At 38.6% G+C, this 18,779-nt stretch overlaps 1 protein-coding gene across 1 annotated transcript in view; it reads right to left on the bottom strand.

The window, feature by feature from the left end:
• Positions 1–13,800: 13,800 nt before the first annotated feature.
• marchf5 (membrane-associated ring finger (C3HC4) 5) overlaps positions 13,801–18,779 on the bottom strand; it is an 84,713-nt gene continuing 79,734 nt past the window's right edge. The window contains exon 6 of the mRNA XM_068002446.1: positions 13,801–14,866. Within this exon, the coding sequence (XP_067858547.1) occupies positions 14,753–14,866 (114 nt within the window). The 3' untranslated portion in view covers positions 13,801–14,752. The remainder of the gene's footprint in view (positions 14,867–18,779) is intronic.

Below are 18,779 nucleotides of genomic sequence, written 5' to 3'. Positions count from 1 at the left end.
GCTATTTACAATCTATATTAATGACTTGGATGAAGGGACCGAGGGTAATGTATCCAAGTTTGCTGACAATACAAAGCTAGATGGGAAAGTAAGCTGTGAGGAGGACACAAAGAGTCTGCAAAGGGATATGGACAGGTTTAGTGAGTGGGCAAGAAGGTGGCAGAAGGAGTACAATGTGGGGCAATGTGAGGTCATTCACTTTGGTAGGAAGAATAGAAAAACAGAATATTTTTTAAATGGTGAGAAATGATTAAATGTTGGTGGCAAGAGAGACTTGGATGTACAAGAAACACAAAAAGTTAGCACGCAGGTACAGCAAGCAAATAGGAAGGCAAATGGCATGTTGGCCTTTATTGCAAGGGGGTTAGATTATAAGAGTAAGGAAGTCTTACTACAATTGTACAGGGCTTTGGTGAGACCTCACCTGGAGTACTGTGTACAGTTTTGGTCTCCTTATCTAAGGAAGGATATACTTGCCTTAGAGGCGGTGCAATGAAGGTTCACTAGATTGATTCCTGAGAGGGTTGTCCTATGAGGAGAGGTTGAGTAGAATGGGCCTATACTCTCTGCAGTTTAGAAGAATGAGAGGTGATCTCATTGAAACATAAGATTCTAAAGGGGCTTGACAAGGTAGAGGCTGAGAGGTTATTTCCCCTGGCTGGAGAGTCTAGAACTGGAGGGCATAGTCGCAGGATAAGGGGTCGGCCATTGAAGACTGAGATGAGGAGGAATTTCTTCACTCAGAGGGTTGTGAATTTTTGGAATTCTCTATCCTGGAGGGCTGTGGATGCTGAGTCGTTGACTATGTTCAAGGCTGAGATGGATGGATTTTTGGACTCTAAGGGAATCAAGGGATATCGGGATCGGGCAGGAAAGTGGAGTTGAGGTTGAAGATCAGTCATGATCTGATTGAATGGCAGAGCAGGCTCGAAGGACCGTATGGCCTACTCCTGCTCCTGCTCCTATTTCTTACATTCTTATTCATAAGGAGACATCTCCACCTTATTTTGTAGTGGAAATGGAACATAATTCACATTCAGAATCTTAAAATAGACTGCATACTTCATCTCTGTATGGAGTATGGGTTAAATACATAGAAAATATCAACCAAATACAAATTATTTTCTACATAAAAATGTATTATCAAAGGTCACAGGCTTACTATGAAATAGACCATATCCCTTTTGTAAACTTCAGCCCTCAAATTAAAATTATTTTGCTTGGGGAATGTGCTATTATGTGCTCTTCTTTGGCGCAATTGAACCAGTGATGATCATTTTTGTACCCAAGTATTCATTCTACCAATACACTCACTCTTAGGTCTGGTGATTCCCCTATTGCACATTAACATGGTTCCTGCTGGAGGCAGAAAGCAAGGTGTCTCAACTTTGATCTAAGAGAAGATGCATTTCCAATGAAATTAATGCAGCCATTTAGTTATCTGCATGTATCTCCAATGTTAGTAATCTATAATACAAGTTATCCCAGGATGGTTTCCACACTGAACAGTGATATTGTCACATGACTTACTTGTCATTTCTCAGCTTTGGGAAACATTGAAAATCATTAATGTTTTATTTAAAAGAAACAACAAGTATTAAAACCTGAAATGATTTGGTTTAGTGTCATATGGTGTGATTTTGCTCCATATTTGCCTCTAACATGTGTACAGGCTATTAAACTTTACATCAATGAGTTCACGTCTGTGAATTTAAGAATGATAGAAATCTGTAATTGTGGACATGCCTCTTTGTGCTCTCCTGAGGAAAGAACGGGGGACTGTGCAGTTCTTGTTCTGTAATCACCAAGTCTCTAAGTCGGTTCTGGACAGTAGGCTATGTCACTAAAAAGAGGCTTCGAAGAGATAGTAGATGCTGATTGACACTGCAAAGAAGTTAGAAAAAATGTACTTTGGATGCAGTTAAAGAGGATGATTGGGAGTATATAAATATTAATTGCAAAGGTCCAGGCCTTAGTGGCAAATGGTCTTGGGTCAACCTGGAATAGATTTCAAAACAAAAGGCATTCCAGAGGGAGGCAAACTTGTCTACCAATGGTTTTGGTAGACAAGTTTGCTGTTTACAACCATTACAAATTTCAAGAGAAAGGATTACTGACCAATGCACTGAGATCAAAATGCAAAGAAATGGCTGAAAAGTTAGAGGCCACCAAGGTGATGTTTTGCACAAGTCATTATTGGTGGGACCATATATGATAAATGTGAGTTCTTTTAAATGGAGTTGATTTTTTAAAAAAAAATTATCCACCTGCTCGCTTTAATTTTCACCATTGAAGCCTTGAGCTGGGATGCATTCCCACAGGTGCCAGCACTCCTTCAGTATCTTAGTCAAGCGCCCGTTTTTCATGCATGAGCCTAGACAGTGAGTGTTGGTAGGCTATTCAACCATGGGATCATCACAGCTGAGCCCAATCCTGTCCTTAGCCGACATCCGCACAGGTACTTTCCAGCAGAGGTCACCTGTCAGCAATCAGGAGTGGGAATACTAGCTAACTTTTTTCCCCTCCAACTCCAATTGTAACAGCTCCCTGATGCCCTGCCTAGGATCAATTAACTCAACACAGACTGGCAATTGAACTTGGGATCTTCCCAATTTATGTGGCTTAGTTTCTTTTTTATTGAGAATTATATTTTCATATCAATCTGTGGTTTCTCATTAAGATTGTTGGTAAAATTCCAAAATGTGACTACAATTTTAAAAATTGCAATCAGCTCTTTTGAGGAAAGATACCTACATTTAAATCGCCACTATGAATTTACCGAGCAAAATCTTTAAGCTACTGAAATAGTTACAAATAGTGTCATAGATTTTCTGCTGTATGTTTGTCTAGTCACTGATAACCACAATAAACTCTGTGCTAAAGACTGACCATATCATTGTAACATATTTGCCTTAGTTTAAACTGCCTTTAAATAATGACTTAACATCTTAATGCAGCAAACAGGAAATGAAAAAAAATATATGGCACAATTTTAAAGCCCAGATATATGGATTTTTCAAAACTATATTCTATTTAAATTACCAATATGGCTCAGTAAATACTATCAGAAGTAGTGTAAGCACAAGGGGAAACAATGATGCATAGTTTGCAGGATAAAATTAGAACCAGTTACAGACCATTGAAACAAAAAGTACCTAACCAGGTAGCTAATTAGTAATTCAGTTTGATTCTAGAGTGACAACAGATCACATTTCTTTTCCTTATGTAAAATGCATGAGGATGGAAAAGTTTGACATGCCAAACACTTGTTTAGAAACAAAGCAATGGTCAAAAGCAGCTGAAGAATGAAGTATTGATAATGTGAAACCTGGGTAATCTGCTTTCATGGTGCAATGGCCCAACTCACTGTACCATGGAGTGCCCGGATGTGGATTGTCCTGCACAAATGTATTCACACTCTTAAATCACTGTTAAAGTGTCACAGGTAGGATTAAATTCTGGTTCCCTTTTATATCAGTGAATTAAAACCAATAAGGCACCATTACAGTATTCTTGTTGTATTGATCCTTCTATATTTCTCCAATTAGAGGAGCACTTCAGCTTTTCGAGTCTAAGTGCACAGTGCCACTTCTGTAAAGCTGTTAACGATTTAGTGGAAATATATGAATGGGTTCCAGAATGTGTTGAAAAATGTTAACAATTATGGGATTGTTACGATCTACCTACAGGTAGATAAAATAAAATATTTTGGACAATAGGTTGGGATCAGATCAGCCATGATCTTATTAAATGGCGGAGCAGGCTTGAAGGGCCGATTGGCCTACTCCTGCTCCTATTTCTTATGTTCTTATGTTTAAATGAGTACTAACTTCATCCAAATGTGGGAATGAGTAGTAAGGCTGCAGTATAACTGAGGAACTTTGTTGATGCCATGAATACAAGATTAAAGGATGAGATGAAACAATAAACTTTTACTCACACTATCTAACTGCAATTTCAAACAAATAAAATTGGTGCTAATGACAGAAATACTGTTAAAATTGCATTTACTGAAGACAAGGGACTATTGTGATGTTATATTGGCATAATATCTTCAGAGAAAGGCATAAAAACTGAATTAATTTGCAGTCCTAAAGCAAATTCACTAGGAAATTATGTTGATAAAACTAAGAATGTTTTGAAACACCAATAAATTGAAGGCTGGAGAATACATTGTAAGATGCAAAGCTTGAGTAGTTTTATTAATGTGACCTGACGCCCTTAGAAGGCATTTGTACACTTGTTATTTTATGTGATACATAAAACAATTATGTTTTATAAAAATCTAGTTGAGTGGTAAAACATAAATGTTTAATAAAAAATCTACTGAAGCACCTTGGGACATTTTACTACATTAAAGGCGCTACATAATGCAAGTTGTTGTTGTGGTAACTTTCTAAAAAGCAGCCACCTTTACTTACATTATGTCCCTGTAATGTTTTGGGATTTCTTTTTTGACAATTTTCCACGGAAAGGATTTTGAAATTTGAAAATAAGGTTTTAGGTCACTGATGCTGAAGAACTTCCACACTCAAACATCAGGAGTTACATTGAAACTACAGCACAGAAACAGGCCATTCGGCCCAACTGTCTATGCCAGCGTTTATGATCCACACGAGCCTCCTCCCTCCCTACTTCATCTAACCCTATCAGAATGCCCTTCAATTCCTTTCTCCCTCATGTGCTTATCTAACTTCCCCTGAAATGCATCTACGCTATTTGCCTCAACTACTCCTTGTGGTAGCATGTTCCACGTTCTTACCACTCTCTAGTTTTGGACTCCCCCACAAGTGAAAACATTTTCTCTACATCTATCCTATCAAACCCTATCATTATCTTAAAGACCTCGATCAGGTCACCCATCAGCCTTCTCTTTTCTAAAGAAAAGAGCCCCAGCCTGTTCAGCCTTTCTCAATAAGTATATCCTCTCTGTTCTGGTATCATCCTTGTGAATCATTTTTGCACCTTCTCCAATGCCTCTCTATCCTTTCTATAATATGGAGGCCAGCACTACGCACAATACTCCAAGTATGGTCTAACCAAGGTTCCATACAAGTTTCACATAATTTCTTTGCTTTTCAATTCCATCCCTCCAGAAATGAACCCGAGTGCTTGATATACCTTTTTTAAGGCCTTATTGACCTGCGTCGCTACTTTTAGTGATTTGTATATCTGTACCCCATTTAGACCCTAATTATCCAAACAGTATGTGGCCTCCTTTTTCTTCCTACCAAAATGCATCACCTCACACTTATCTATATTGAAATTCATTTGCCAATTACACGCCCGTTCTGCAAGTTTATTAATGTCCTCTTGCATTTTGACGCATTTTTCCTTGGTATTAACTATACCCCCCAATTTGGTGTCATCGCAAATTTTGAAATTGTTCTTCCAATTCCCGAATCCAAATCATTAATGTAAATTGTGAACAACAGTGGTCCCAACACCCATCCCTGTGGAACACCACTTCCCACCTGTTGCCAGTCTGAGCAGCTTAACCCCTACTCTCTGTTTTATTTGTAGCTGGCTTGCTATCCATTCTGCTACCTGTCCCCTGATCTTAGTCATGAGTCTACAATGCGGTACCTTATCCAAGGCCTTTTGAAAATCCAAATATATTACATCTACATTATTACCTTTGTCTACTCTTTCTGTTACTTCTTCAAAGAATTCAATAAGGTTGGGCAAGTATGACTTTCCCTTCTGAAATCTGTGCTGACTATTCTTTATTATATTTTCATTCTCTAGATGTCTTTCTATGACATCTTTGAGTAAAGATTCCATTATCTTTCCTACCACTGATGTTAAGCCAACTGGTCTATAGTTCCCTGGACTTGTTCTATCTCCCTTTTTAAATATATTAATAACATTAGCTGTCCGCCAGACCTCTGGCACTATTCCCTTTCCTAGTGAATTTTTATATATATGTAATCATGCCTCGGCTTTCTCCTCCCTAACTTCTTTTAATACTCAGGGATGCAATCCATCTGGACCAAGGGTCGTATCCTCCCTAAGTTTGATTAGTTTATCAATTATCTCCCCCCTTTCTATCTTATCTTTTTTGATCTCCTCTTCTAATGTCCTGCCCACCTTGTTAGTCTCCCTGGTAAATACTGAGGCAAAGTAATTATTCAATAATTCTGCCAGTTCGCTGTCATTACCTATGAATTTATCGTGTATATCACTTAGTGGCCCTATCCCTATTCTGAATTTTCTTTTGTTATTTATGTGTTTGTAGAATACTTTACTATTTCTTTTTATATTCCTTGATAATTTAATCTCGTAGCTCCTCTTTCTTTTTTTGACTTCTTTCCTAACCCCTTCGTATTCCCTTTGATCATCCTCTCCTTTATTGTCTGTGTACTTAGAGTTTGCCCTTTTCTTCAGTTTCAATTTTACCCTTTTCTCTTTATTCATCCATGGTGTTTCATTATTGGCTAGTTTGTTCTTCCTTTTTAGAGGAATATATTTCTCCTGAACTCTGTTGATCACCATTTTAAATATTACCCACTGCTGTTCTATTTTTTTTGTCTGTCAAACTTTTCCCCCGTTTACCTGCCCAAGTTCCATTCTCATCCCCTCAAACTTAGATTTTTTTTCCCAATCTATTACTTTGGTCTTTGTCTTACTTATGTCTTTCTCACTCATTATTTTAAACCTTATGTTATGATTGCTATTGCCTAGACGTTACCCTACGCTTACTTCTCTTACCTGCTCTGGTTCATTTCCCATTACTAGATCCAGCAGTAATTCCTCTCTTGTTGGGCTTCTCACACAATGGGTAAGAAGAGTCCTGTACACATTATAAAAACTCCATTCCCCTTTTCTCCTTTCCCTACCTCCTCTTGCCAGTTTATTTGGGGGTAGTTGAAATCACCCACGATCATTATTTGATTTTTCTTTTTACTTATTTCATAGATTTGTCTGCATATTTCATCCTCCACTTCCCTTCCACTATTAGGTGGTCTGTAGGATATACCTATTAATGTGATTGATCCCTCCTTATCCTGTGTCTCAATCTGTATGGATTTTGTTTCTATCTGAATGTCCCTTTTTTTCTATTGTCATTATGGTGTCTCTAATTAGTACAGCTACCTTACCATCCCTTCTTCCTTCCCTATCTTTTCTAAATAGATTATATCTTACAATATTTAACTACCAGTCCTGTTCCTTATGTAGGCATTTTTCAATTATCCCTACCACATCTGGCTCATTGCTATGAATTATTGCCTCCAGTTTCCCCGTTTTGTTTTGGATGCTGTGCACATTGCTGTAGGGGCAATTTAATTTGTTCTTAGTAATTGTTCTCCTCCCTTTGTATTTAACAGCCATTTTGCATTCTTTTCTATAAACTGTATTTGATCCCTAACCGTTTATATTACCCTTATTCCTTAACTTGGTCTGACCTTTACTCACATTTCCTATTTCCTTTTTCTTCAAACTTGTGTTTTCTTCCCCAGATCCTTCCCCCCATCTTACTAGTTTAAAGTCGTATTGACAGCCCTATTTATCCTTTCCGTTAGGACTCTGGTCCCATTCTGGGTCAGGTGGAGCCCGTCCCAGCAGTACAGCTCCTTCCTGTCCCATAGTCCCTACACACAACCTGCTCGGCCACTTCTAATTTTTATTTATTTATTAGTATTATTTTAATTCTAGAACTAATAGAAACACTTAGGGTCTACATTATATTTAGTAGATGGACTTTAGTTTGATTTGAAATTAATTATTCTGAATATTTATTTATGTTAACTATTTATAGTTAGAAATAGTGTGTAAATTAAATTAAAGGCTTAGTTTAATTTCCTCGGATTCCGCCGCTCCCCCTCTGTGCTGACCATCACGTCACCTTTTGAGATTTTTCCCTGGGTTTGCTCAACTGCTCTGGTTTCCCACTCTTTTTAACATTTTTTTAAGCTTTAAGGCTTTTTAACTAACACGAACAGGCTAACTACTAAAAACACTAACCCCCACTAAAGACACTAACCACTAAACACAATAACCACAAAAAACATTTAGCAATAAACTAAATACTTACACTGACTTAACCGCGGCACTCCTCTGTGACATCACTTTTTGACCTTTTTTTGTGATTTTGTGCTCAGGTCTGCTCTGGCTGTATTTCTTTAGCCATTACTTCATCTAATCTTAAAACAAAGCCAACTTAAAATAAGCTCCACTCCTGTTCACTGCCTTCCCATTCCCCATACTGCATTATTATGTAAACATTTGAATGTGCTTTAAATTATAAAAGTGGGTTCGCACACGTTTAAACCTCTCTTTAAACTATATGTTGCAGCTGTTGAGTCAAAGGGAGTTTATATGTTAATAAGCCAGGTATTGAAGATGTGTTTACACAAGTGAGGGAGAGGCACCCAGTTTTACTGACAGGTGAATCACTGAAGGGGAAAGAAGTCAGAGGGACAGTTTCCCCAAGTCCTCTGGTCAGAAGTAAGAAAAAGCAAGAAAAACCCCAGATCAGTCAGTCCAGGTAGGTCTGGAAAGAGAGCCCAGCCTAGCGAGGGAAAACACAAACGGCTTAGACTTGGTCAGAAAATTGACTAGGAAAGGGCTAAGTGAGCCCATGTTGATTCCATTGTCAGTGTCTTATGTTCACTTGCTGTCTACAAAATAAAGCAGCTTAATGACTTGTATCTGGGCTTGGCTGACTAAATTGTGTTCAAGTCCACCTACTGAAAGATTTTAGAAGCAAATTTGGGGTCACATGTGAAAGGCACATTATCCAAATAGAGATCACAAATGGTATTAATGTTATGCCCCCTGTTTTCAGTATCATATGATTAGATATTGGCTGGTACAGGCACACTCCTAAAGGCAAGACATAGAGACTGCTTATGACAGTGACCCGCATCACTGAACCCGAAAGGATATCCAAGGCAGACACAAAATTTGTAATACAGTAGCTCCCTTAACTTATATCGAAGTGATTCTGCTGTCTATACAACAACTTGCATTTATACTACACCTTTAATGTAGAAGAACATCCCAAGGCTCTTCAGAGGTGTAATCAGAAATAAATGGATGCCAAACCAATAGTAGGAGCTATTGGGAGAGGTGACCAATCACTTGCTAAAAGTAGTTTTAAGGAGTTTTAAAACTCCTTAAGCGGTAGAGAGGCTTAAGCAGAGAATTACAGAGTATGGGGGTGGGGTGCAGGGAGGGGGGAAATGCACAAAAGGCCAGAAGCAGGAGGAAATAGTCTTTTCCACTGAATATTATGGGGAAATATAGCATGCGTACATTTTATAACAGTAACAGTTCAATGTTACAAGGTAATAAGCTCATGGGGTAAAAATCCAATCAATATGTTACCAAGCAAGAGCATATCAAGAGCTTAAGGTGAAATCTTGAACCAAAGTGTGGAGCTGGAATAGCTTAAAATTATTTCAATCCCAAGGCACTATCATTTCTTTTAGTGACACAATCTCAGCTATGCTAAATCTTTATAATCCATACAATGGAAATATTTCCTATTATCTTTAATATTTCCATAGTGGAGATAATGTTAGTACTCTGATTTGACTAGAAATGATAAGGGACTAATTTTTTACTGCATAGTATTTTCCAAAATTATACTTTCTTATCCACAAAAAAACAGAACTAATCTAATCCAGCCAATTACCTCCCTATCATCAATAAAGTAATTGAAGGAATCATCAATAGTGCCATCAAGCAACACCTACTCACCGATACTCACTTCAGGTTCCACCAGCACCACATGGCTCCGAACCTCATCACAGCCTTGATCTAGATATGGACAAAAGAACTGAATGCTACAGAGGCAATAACCACCCTTGACATCAAGACAGCATTCGATCAGGAAGGCACCAAGGAGCCCTAGCTGTGGTCAATACATGTCGGACAGAAAACCCTCCAGTGGCCAGTATCAGAACTGAAATGGAAGGTGATCATGTTTGTTGGAGGGCAATCATCACAGCACCGGGTCGACATTGCAGGAATTCCTCTGGGCAACGACCTTGGCCAAACCATCTTCAGCTGCTTTATCAATGATCTTCCTTCTATTATAAGGGCAGGAGTGCAGCTATTCGCTGATGATTAGTGACGAGAGGTTCATCTCTTGATGTTTCAAAGCCTGTCCACCATCTACAAAGGTTCAGTTTAGAAGTGCAATGAAATACTCACCGGTCACCTAGATGGGTGCAGCCACAATATTCAAGAAGCTCAACACCAAACAGGTCAGACTGGCGCCCACATCACCAGACTCCATATCCATTGGCGGCGCACTGTGGCTACAGCTTGTACTCTCTACAGAATGCAATGCAGCATCTCCCAACCCCACAACCTCGAATACCAAGGACAAGGACAGCAATGTCATGGGAACACCATTACCTCTTTACTTCACAAGATAATTACGTAAGAGGAAAGCCATTCGACCCATCTTAATTCATCCATCCAGAGATCCTATAACTTTTCCATTGTAGCATCCAATTGTTTCTTTAAAAATTCCGGTGCTTTCACGTTCACTAATCTATCTGAAAGTCTATACCACACCTTGATCACTCTGAAGGATTTTCTGATATCGGTCCTAAATTTACCTTTTTGCTAGTTTGAATCTTTTTTCACTTGCACTCTCACAATTTAATTTAAAGTAATATTCCAGGTTGACTTTTTCCATTTCCTTAACAATCTTATATTGATAACCTAAGATAACCTCTCAGACACCTGCTTTTTTAAGCTGAAAAGTTCAAGTTTCTCCAATCTTTCATCATAACTCAGACCACTGGCACTAGGGATCAGAATTGTGGCTCTTCTCTGCACTACCTCTAGCACTCAAATGCTCCCTCATATCTCAGCAACCAGAACTGGAAGCAGCATTCAAGGGTGGTCTGTGATCATGACTTTGACTTATTTTCTACGGTTTTAGCAATCTAGTTTAACATTCTGTTGGTTTTGTTGATTTCTGCTCTGCATTGGTTGAACATGTTGAATCTTCTAGGAGTCCTACATCTCTTTCCACTTCATCCTTAGCTACTTCGACACCATTCATGCAGTACTTAAGTCACATATTTTTCCTTCCTATGTGCAATACTTTTAGACTTGTCTGCATTAAATTTCATCTGCCATTGTTCTGCCTACTTATATACTTTGTCGTCAAGTTCATTCTGTAATTTCTGAGCTACCACTTCCAATTCCAGTGCCTCTCCCAGTTTGGTATATTCTGCAAAATACTCTGCATGGAGTTTCTAAATCCAGATAATTTATGCAAATTAGCAACAGCAGTGGGTCCAGCACCGAGCTATGAGGAATCCCACCCGGAACTTCTCCCCACCCTGACTTAACTTGTTTAACCATTGCTCATTAGCTGAAGAATGGAAACCAGTTTCTTATCCATTCCCTGGCTTTACCCCAAATCCCCACAGCTTTGAGTTTAACTTATCATTTTTGGTGTGCAACTTTATTAAAAGCCTTTTGGAAGTCAAAGGTACAAATTAGTATACAAAATAAACAGGATTGAAAACATTTTACCCTGTAAGTAGGCATGCCTTGAGGCAAAGTACAGTAAATATGAACTGTTATAGAAAATATGAAAATTACCAGTCCAATGCAAGATACAGCAATAACTTACACTAAAACAGTTAAGGGACATTTTCTTTACAAAGGGAACTGATGTGACCAGTGCTTAACTTGCAATCAAAGCTTATATTTTATCAATTTAACTATCACTGCATAATTGATACAGTATAAAAGAAAAGCAAATAAAATAGTTTAATACAAGATTTTATTGAATACATTTTAGTCAAACAGCTCTACAAATAAGGAAACAAAAGAAAATTTGCAACCACTAGAAATTTATACTGCATAATAATTAATGTACTAACCTACTGCTTACTGTTGAGCTAACACAAGGAAAAATATAAAAATCTTGCAGTAAAATGCATCGCACCACTTAAAAAGACAGAATCATGCATGCAAATAAGTAGTAGATCATCTTAGATCACCTGGATGAGTACATCAGCACTTATTGTGGATAGTGCTAAGTCCCACAAGAACATTCCAATGTCTTGGAATAGTTACCAGACTCCCCTTTTTTTAAAAAAAAACTTTCTTCCACCCCAGTCTGTTTCTTATAACTCAACCACATTTTTGAGCTTTCTCCCCTCTTCCCCCGCCCTTTTTGGTTCCTCAGCATTGTCCTACACACCCTTCCTCCTCCACATATCTTTAGTGTTGAAAGCAAGATTCTTTACGGTCTCCTACTCTTATGTCAAGCTTTCCCAGGGCCTGAAAACTGTGAAACTTTTTACCCACCTCAATCTTTTCTCCCTCCTACAATCTTCAGGCTTTTAAAATCCAAGCTTGGTATCACCAATCACTACTTCCAGATTTTCTAGACCTTTCTTTCTCTTTTCAACTTTGGCAATGTCCTACACAATGAGCCTTGGTCCTCTACCCTGGTCTCTCTTTTTTAAAAATGAATTCACTTTAATTATTTACCAAGGAAGAATTTCACAAGAAAATTATAATCTTATCTGAATACATGTATTATCTGACAAATTCTTCCCTGAATGAGTTCTATGGAGCAGCATAATTGCATTGCAAGGGTTGACAGCCACATCCAGTTTGTAATAGTTATTTATGCTGATTGTATAAATATATTTGGTTATGCTTACACTTTCAAAATTATTTGTCTGTGTTTGAAGGATCAACCAAGCTTCACTGGTAATTCCATTAAGTATCTACTTCTAGGCCACATTAATTACTATTATGATACACAACACATTGCAATGACTGAACTAATTGACGTGTTTTAAGATTAATTTTTCTCCTTGGGAAAGGGAAATCAAATAATATCTAGGTGACATTGATCCCATTCCTCTTTCTGGATGATTGCTGAGGCTCAACCAGTTATGCAGACCTCTGCGTCATGCTCAACCCTGATCTAAATTTCACAACTCAGATCCAGTTTATCACCAAGACTGTCTACTTTCACCTATGGTTAAGTGCCAGTCTCTTCATAACTCACTCCCACAGATGCTGAAACCTTCATGCACTCCTTCATTACTTCAAGATTCACGTTTTCTAAAGCCCTTGTTGGCCTTGCAAATTTAATACAATACAAACTCCAACTTATCCAGAACGAGGCTGCCATCATCCTATCTTGCACTAAATCCTGTTCATCCATTACCCCTATCCTCACTAATCTATTTTGGCTCCCCATCCCTTAGCATATGGACTTCACAATACTCATCTACAAATTTCTCAATGGTTTTATTTCATCCGACCTCTACAACCATATCCAGCCCCAAGTCTCAACTTGTACCCTCAGCTCTTCTGACTCTGGTCCACTGTGCGTTCTCTCCTCTCGATCAGTGGCAGAGAGCACTCATCGATGTTGTCTCACTCAAATTTACTCCCCAAACTCCTCTGCCTTACTACACCTCTTCCCATCTTCAAAAGTCTCTTAAAATCTACTCTTCCACCCTACCTTTGGCCACTTCCCTCTAATTCCTTCCTATTTCTTTCTGTCTATAAGGTCTTTTAGAGATTACTAAAGGGTATAGGGAGCGAACAGGAGAGTGCGATTAGACTATGTGACTCACATGCAGGAAAAACACAGATGCAAACTTGAGGGACTAAATGGCATGTTTCTGTGCTGTAACATTATATGATTCTATTCCTGCTCAAGTCTAATCCTCAACTGTGAAGCATTTTGTTATGTTAAAGGACTTGTATTAATGAAAGTTGTTATTTCAAAACAAAAATAAGACAATACTGTGTATAAACTTTAAGTAACCAGTGAGGTAGAAAACATCAAAAAAGTATTTTTAATATAAATTTTTTATTTATAATACATTTTGGCCAATGAAGTCTACAGATCAATAGGCAATACTGTACAATCAATACAAGTTCAAACAATATCATTGATATGGTACTTTAACTGCTTTGCTGCTGTTAAAGAAAAACAGCATAAGGAAAGAAAACAAAATGTTTACGAGAGGTACAGTACAACCTTTTTGGTGGTAGTGGTGGGGTGGGGAAGGAGGGGTTAGAACCCAATTTAATTCTTTACTTACCCACAATATAATGAGCTACGGTAAAAATAATCTTACATGTTTTCACTAATGGGATTCAAAAGTATCCACCACAGTACAAAATATCTAGTAGATCATGTCTAGAACAAGAAACTACCTCAAAACCTGCTTTTCTTCAGTAAGCTACAGAGCTGCTTGTACAAACTTGAATAAATTATGTCAACCACGAAAAAGCCACCCAATGTTGAACTTATCCTTAATGTATATAGAACATAGTGTAATCACTAGTATAAAATAAGGGAGAAATTGTTTTGCTGGGGTTTAATAAAGAATGTGTTGCAAAAAAGTACAATGGATAACTTACACGTTCTGAAAATAAATTGTACAATCAGCAAAATTTAAAATGCAAGGGTCTGAAAACTATAACATTTGCTGCTTTGCAGAAAGGTTACACTAGTTTTAATACGAATTAAATATTATGCTGTTAGATCACTATAAAGAAAGTGCTTAAAAGTAATCAAAGCAAATCACATTCTTGGGTTCAATGATCACTGATGGCATTAGCTGCCAGTTTCTGCCAAATGAAAGTGCTTTATTTTACTTCTAAAAAAAAGTGTACATTAGTCTGCACCAGCAGCGTACCCACAATACCATATAACAGCACAATTTGATACAACCAATAACGCACAACTGCTAGATAAGAATGATAGCACATTAACCAGGCTGCATTCAGACTCTTCTCATGCCTCCTCTTCTGGAAAATTCAATATCTTACGGTGGGCCTGGCGCAAATACTGTTGCTGCTTGAAGTACACTTTAAAAGCCCCTTTGATGGCCACAAAGGCAATACCACCCTGTTAAATGAATAGACAAGAGTATTTAGTCCACAGTCAAATAGACTCCAATGCCGCAGTAGCATATTCCAAAAAGACAGCTATAACCCCCTCCATTTTTATTGATACATAATTGTTGGGTTAATAATGTAGTTGTAATAAAGCCAGGATTATGAACTTCAAAACTAAATCTGTGTGCAACATTGATGTTTTGGCTGATATTTTCAATTAAAATAGAATTTAGCAGGCAATAAAGCTTGCAGGCAGAAAGAATTAGTTCAGAAGAAGTTAAGACTGAGGTCAAGCAAGGAAAAGCTTTGAATCCTTGTGGAATGAACAAGAAGAAATTAAGATATTGAAACAAATATTTTAAATACTGAGCCAAATAAGTTCTTCATATAGGGTATAAGTCTGGGTTTGGTGCTACATGGCAAATATTCAGTTAACTCACTTAGTGGTTTACTTTTGTGGTGAAGCAGAGTCCCAATGTGTATCTTACTTATATGGCGAAAGTAATTGATTATGCTTATTATAGTAAATTCTGTTTGTAACCAGATATTTGTTCACTATTTGTATTTAAGCCTTTTGAAGAATTTATGCTACCAGAAAGGGAAGAATAATCAAAAGGGAAGAATGCCAACATTAGAGAATGGACTCGCCACCTCACCACCACTCTGCCAGTATCAAACATTCCCAGGTCAGATGGAGCGTAGTGGCCAGATGCTTCCTATAGCCTGGTCCAACATGTCTTTGCTCCAACAGAAGATCACTACCAACTGTACCATTCTGAGTATTCTATTTCCAACATCACCCATCCTTCTGCACCGAACAAGTGAATCTGGCAAATTTAGTACCTATTAGTGCCAGAAGTACAAGTAGTTTTGGGTTGTGGATTTGTGCCCACAAAGAATAAGGTTGAAACTGCTCAATCTCATTTGACAAAATTTGGTCCTTAAAACATTCAAAAAGATTTATGAAGAAAACAAATAGCCACAGATCAAACCTTTTAAGAGCAAAAGCTCCATGAAAGGTCTTCCTAACCTACTCTCCCTAGATAATTCTAAGAAACTTGAGAGTATTAATCTAACATTGCAACCTACATTATTCAATTCTATCCCGTTTCAATCCATAAGTGCATCTTCATGTGCCAAGCAGGAAACAAATCATTGTTTCATTCAGTATTTGATCATATTTATTATAGTCAATTCTGCTTGTAACCAGATATTTGTTCACTATTTGTTTTAAAGAATTAACTAACACACCATTAACTACTTTTGCTAAAATCCATTCAACAGATCTACTACATAGAAAAATCTAATCTCTAGTTTGCTTGAGGCTTGTTAGTTTTGTATTTATGCCATTCCTTTGCCAATGGATGCCATTCCTTCATTGTATAGTTGACATTTCTTGGTCCTTTTTTTTATTATTATTCGTTCATGGGATGTGGGCGTCACTGGCGAGGCCGGCATTTATTGCCCATCCCTAATTGCCCTTGAGAAGGTGGTGGTGAGCCGCCTTCTTGAACCGCTGCAGTCCGTGTGGTGACGGTTCTCCCACAGTGCTGTTAGGAAGGGAGTTCCAGGATTTTGACCCAGCGACGATGAAGGAATGGTGATATATTTCCAAGTCGGGATGGTGTGTGACTTGGAGGGGAACGTGCAGGTGGTGTTGTTCCCATGTACCTGCTGCCCTTGTCCTTCTAGGTGGTAGAGGTCGTGGGTTTGGGAGGTGCTGTCGAAGAAGCCTTGGCGAGTTGCTGCAGTGCATCCTGTGGATGGTACACACTGCAGCCACTAAGCACCGGTGGTGAAGGGAATGAATGTTTAGGGTGGCGGATGGGGTGCCAAACAAGCGGGCTGCTTTATCTTGGATAGTGTCGAGTTTCTTGAGTGTTGTTGGAGCTGCACTCATCCAAGCAAGTGGAGAGTATTCCATCACACTCCTGACTTGTGCCTTGTAGATGGTGGAAAGGCTTTGGGGAGTCAGGAGGTGAGTCACTCGCCACAGAATACCCAGCCTCTGACCTGCTCTTGTAGCCACAGTATTTATATGGCTGGTCCAGTTATGTTTCTGGTCAATGGTGACCCCCAGGATGTTGATGGGGGGGATTCGGTGATGATAATGCCGTTGAATGTAAAGGGGAGGTGGTTAGATTCTCTCTCGTTGGAGATGGTCATTGCCTGGCGCGAATGTTATTTGCCACTTATGAGCCCAAGCCTGGATGTTGTCCAGGTCTTGCTGCATGCGGGCTCGCACTGCTTCATTATTTGAGGGGTTGCAAATGGAACTGAACACTGTGCAATCATCAGCGAACATCCCCATTTCTGACTTTATGATGGAGGGAAAGTCATTGATGAAGCAGCTGAAGATGGTTGGGCCGAGGACACTGCCCTGAGGAACTCCTGCAGCAATGCCCTGAGGCTGAGATGATTGGCCTCCAACAACCACTACCATCTTCCTTTGTGCTAGGTATGACTCCAGCCACTGGAGAGTTTTCCCCGATTCCCATTGACTTCAGTTTTACTAGGGCTCCTTGGTGCCACACTCGGTCAAATGCTGCCTTGATGTCAAGGGCAGTCAATCACCTCACCTCTGGAATTCAGCTCTTTTGTCCATGTTTGGGCCAAGGCTGTAATGAGGTCTGGAGCCGAGTGGTCCTGGCGGAACCCAAACTGAGCATCGGTGAGCAGGTTATTGGTGAGTAAGTGCCGCTTGATAGCACTGTCGACGACACCTTCCATCACTTTGCTGATGATTGAGAGTAGACTGATGGGGCGGTAATTGGCCGGATTGGATTTGTCCTGCTTTTTGTCCAAAGAGCATTGCCTTATATTTGTCTCTTAAAATTCATTTGGACATTCCTTAGTCCATCTACACAATCTGTCCATGTTCCTTCCACTTACACTAGTCACCCACCTGGGCTCTCAGCTTTGTGTTATCTGCAAATTGTTTTACAGAAAGTGCACTCCATATAATTCATGAATAGTGTAAACAGCAAGAAATCTAGAAGAGCCCTTGGTCCTACCTCTACACAAAACCTATTTCATTTACCACTACCTTCTGGTTTCAATTGTCCAAGCCAATTTTCAATACAGTTTGCTAATTTGCAATTAATTCCATGAGCTTTATTCTTCTTTAAAAGCATGCAGAACATCAAATAATTTCTTAAATCCAAGCAAATTATATCCACTAGAAAGTGTTCGACCAATGCCCTGTTGACAAACATTCCTCCCACTTACATGTTCTAGATTTCTATAGCAATTTGATCTGCCAAGTCATCAGTGGTGAAAACTGATGTGAAGAATTCATCTCAGAGTTGTCATTTCATTTTCCTCCATAATATTACCCAGCTTTTCCCTTAAAGGACTTTTGAACTCTGGCTATAAATGAGTGGAATATCTAGCCCAACGAGCAGACAATTTATCACTCTACTTCTTACATTAAACACATCCCTTTCACTCCCTTCTGGACTCTGTCTTTGCACTGTCCCCCATCCAATTCAATACTCATTTAAATATCTTCTACTGACTTCTGTATGACTCCCAATTCTCACTCATTTTCATTTCCTCATTTCTCATTAAAAGGATCAAAAAGTAACTGCATTTTGACAGCACTGAACAGCTTTCAAGGTCTGCTGATGTTGTTAACAAATTAGTGTATTCCTTTTTGACTGTGGGCACTTCACATTTAATTATACATAAACAACCTGTAAAAACTGTCCCCCTCTTATGTATATCAATATTTGAATTAAGACTAATTTTCAAATCAAATGCTCCAAAAATTATGTTTTATAATTTGTCACGGGGCTCATCAAAAGTTCCATCTCTAGGGCTCATTGGCATTATAAATAGAATTGTATTCAGAAAAGAAATAAATCAGGACTGTGTCTCTGTTATGGTTAGTGGCAAGGGTATATGCTGCCACTGATTAAATA

The sequence above is a fragment of the Heptranchias perlo genome, chromosome 21 (assembly GCF_035084215.1).
Source record: "Heptranchias perlo isolate sHepPer1 chromosome 21, sHepPer1.hap1, whole genome shotgun sequence".
Lineage (NCBI taxonomy): Eukaryota > Metazoa > Chordata > Chondrichthyes > Hexanchiformes > Hexanchidae > Heptranchias > Heptranchias perlo.
This window is presented reverse-complemented; position numbering and strand designations above follow the sequence as displayed.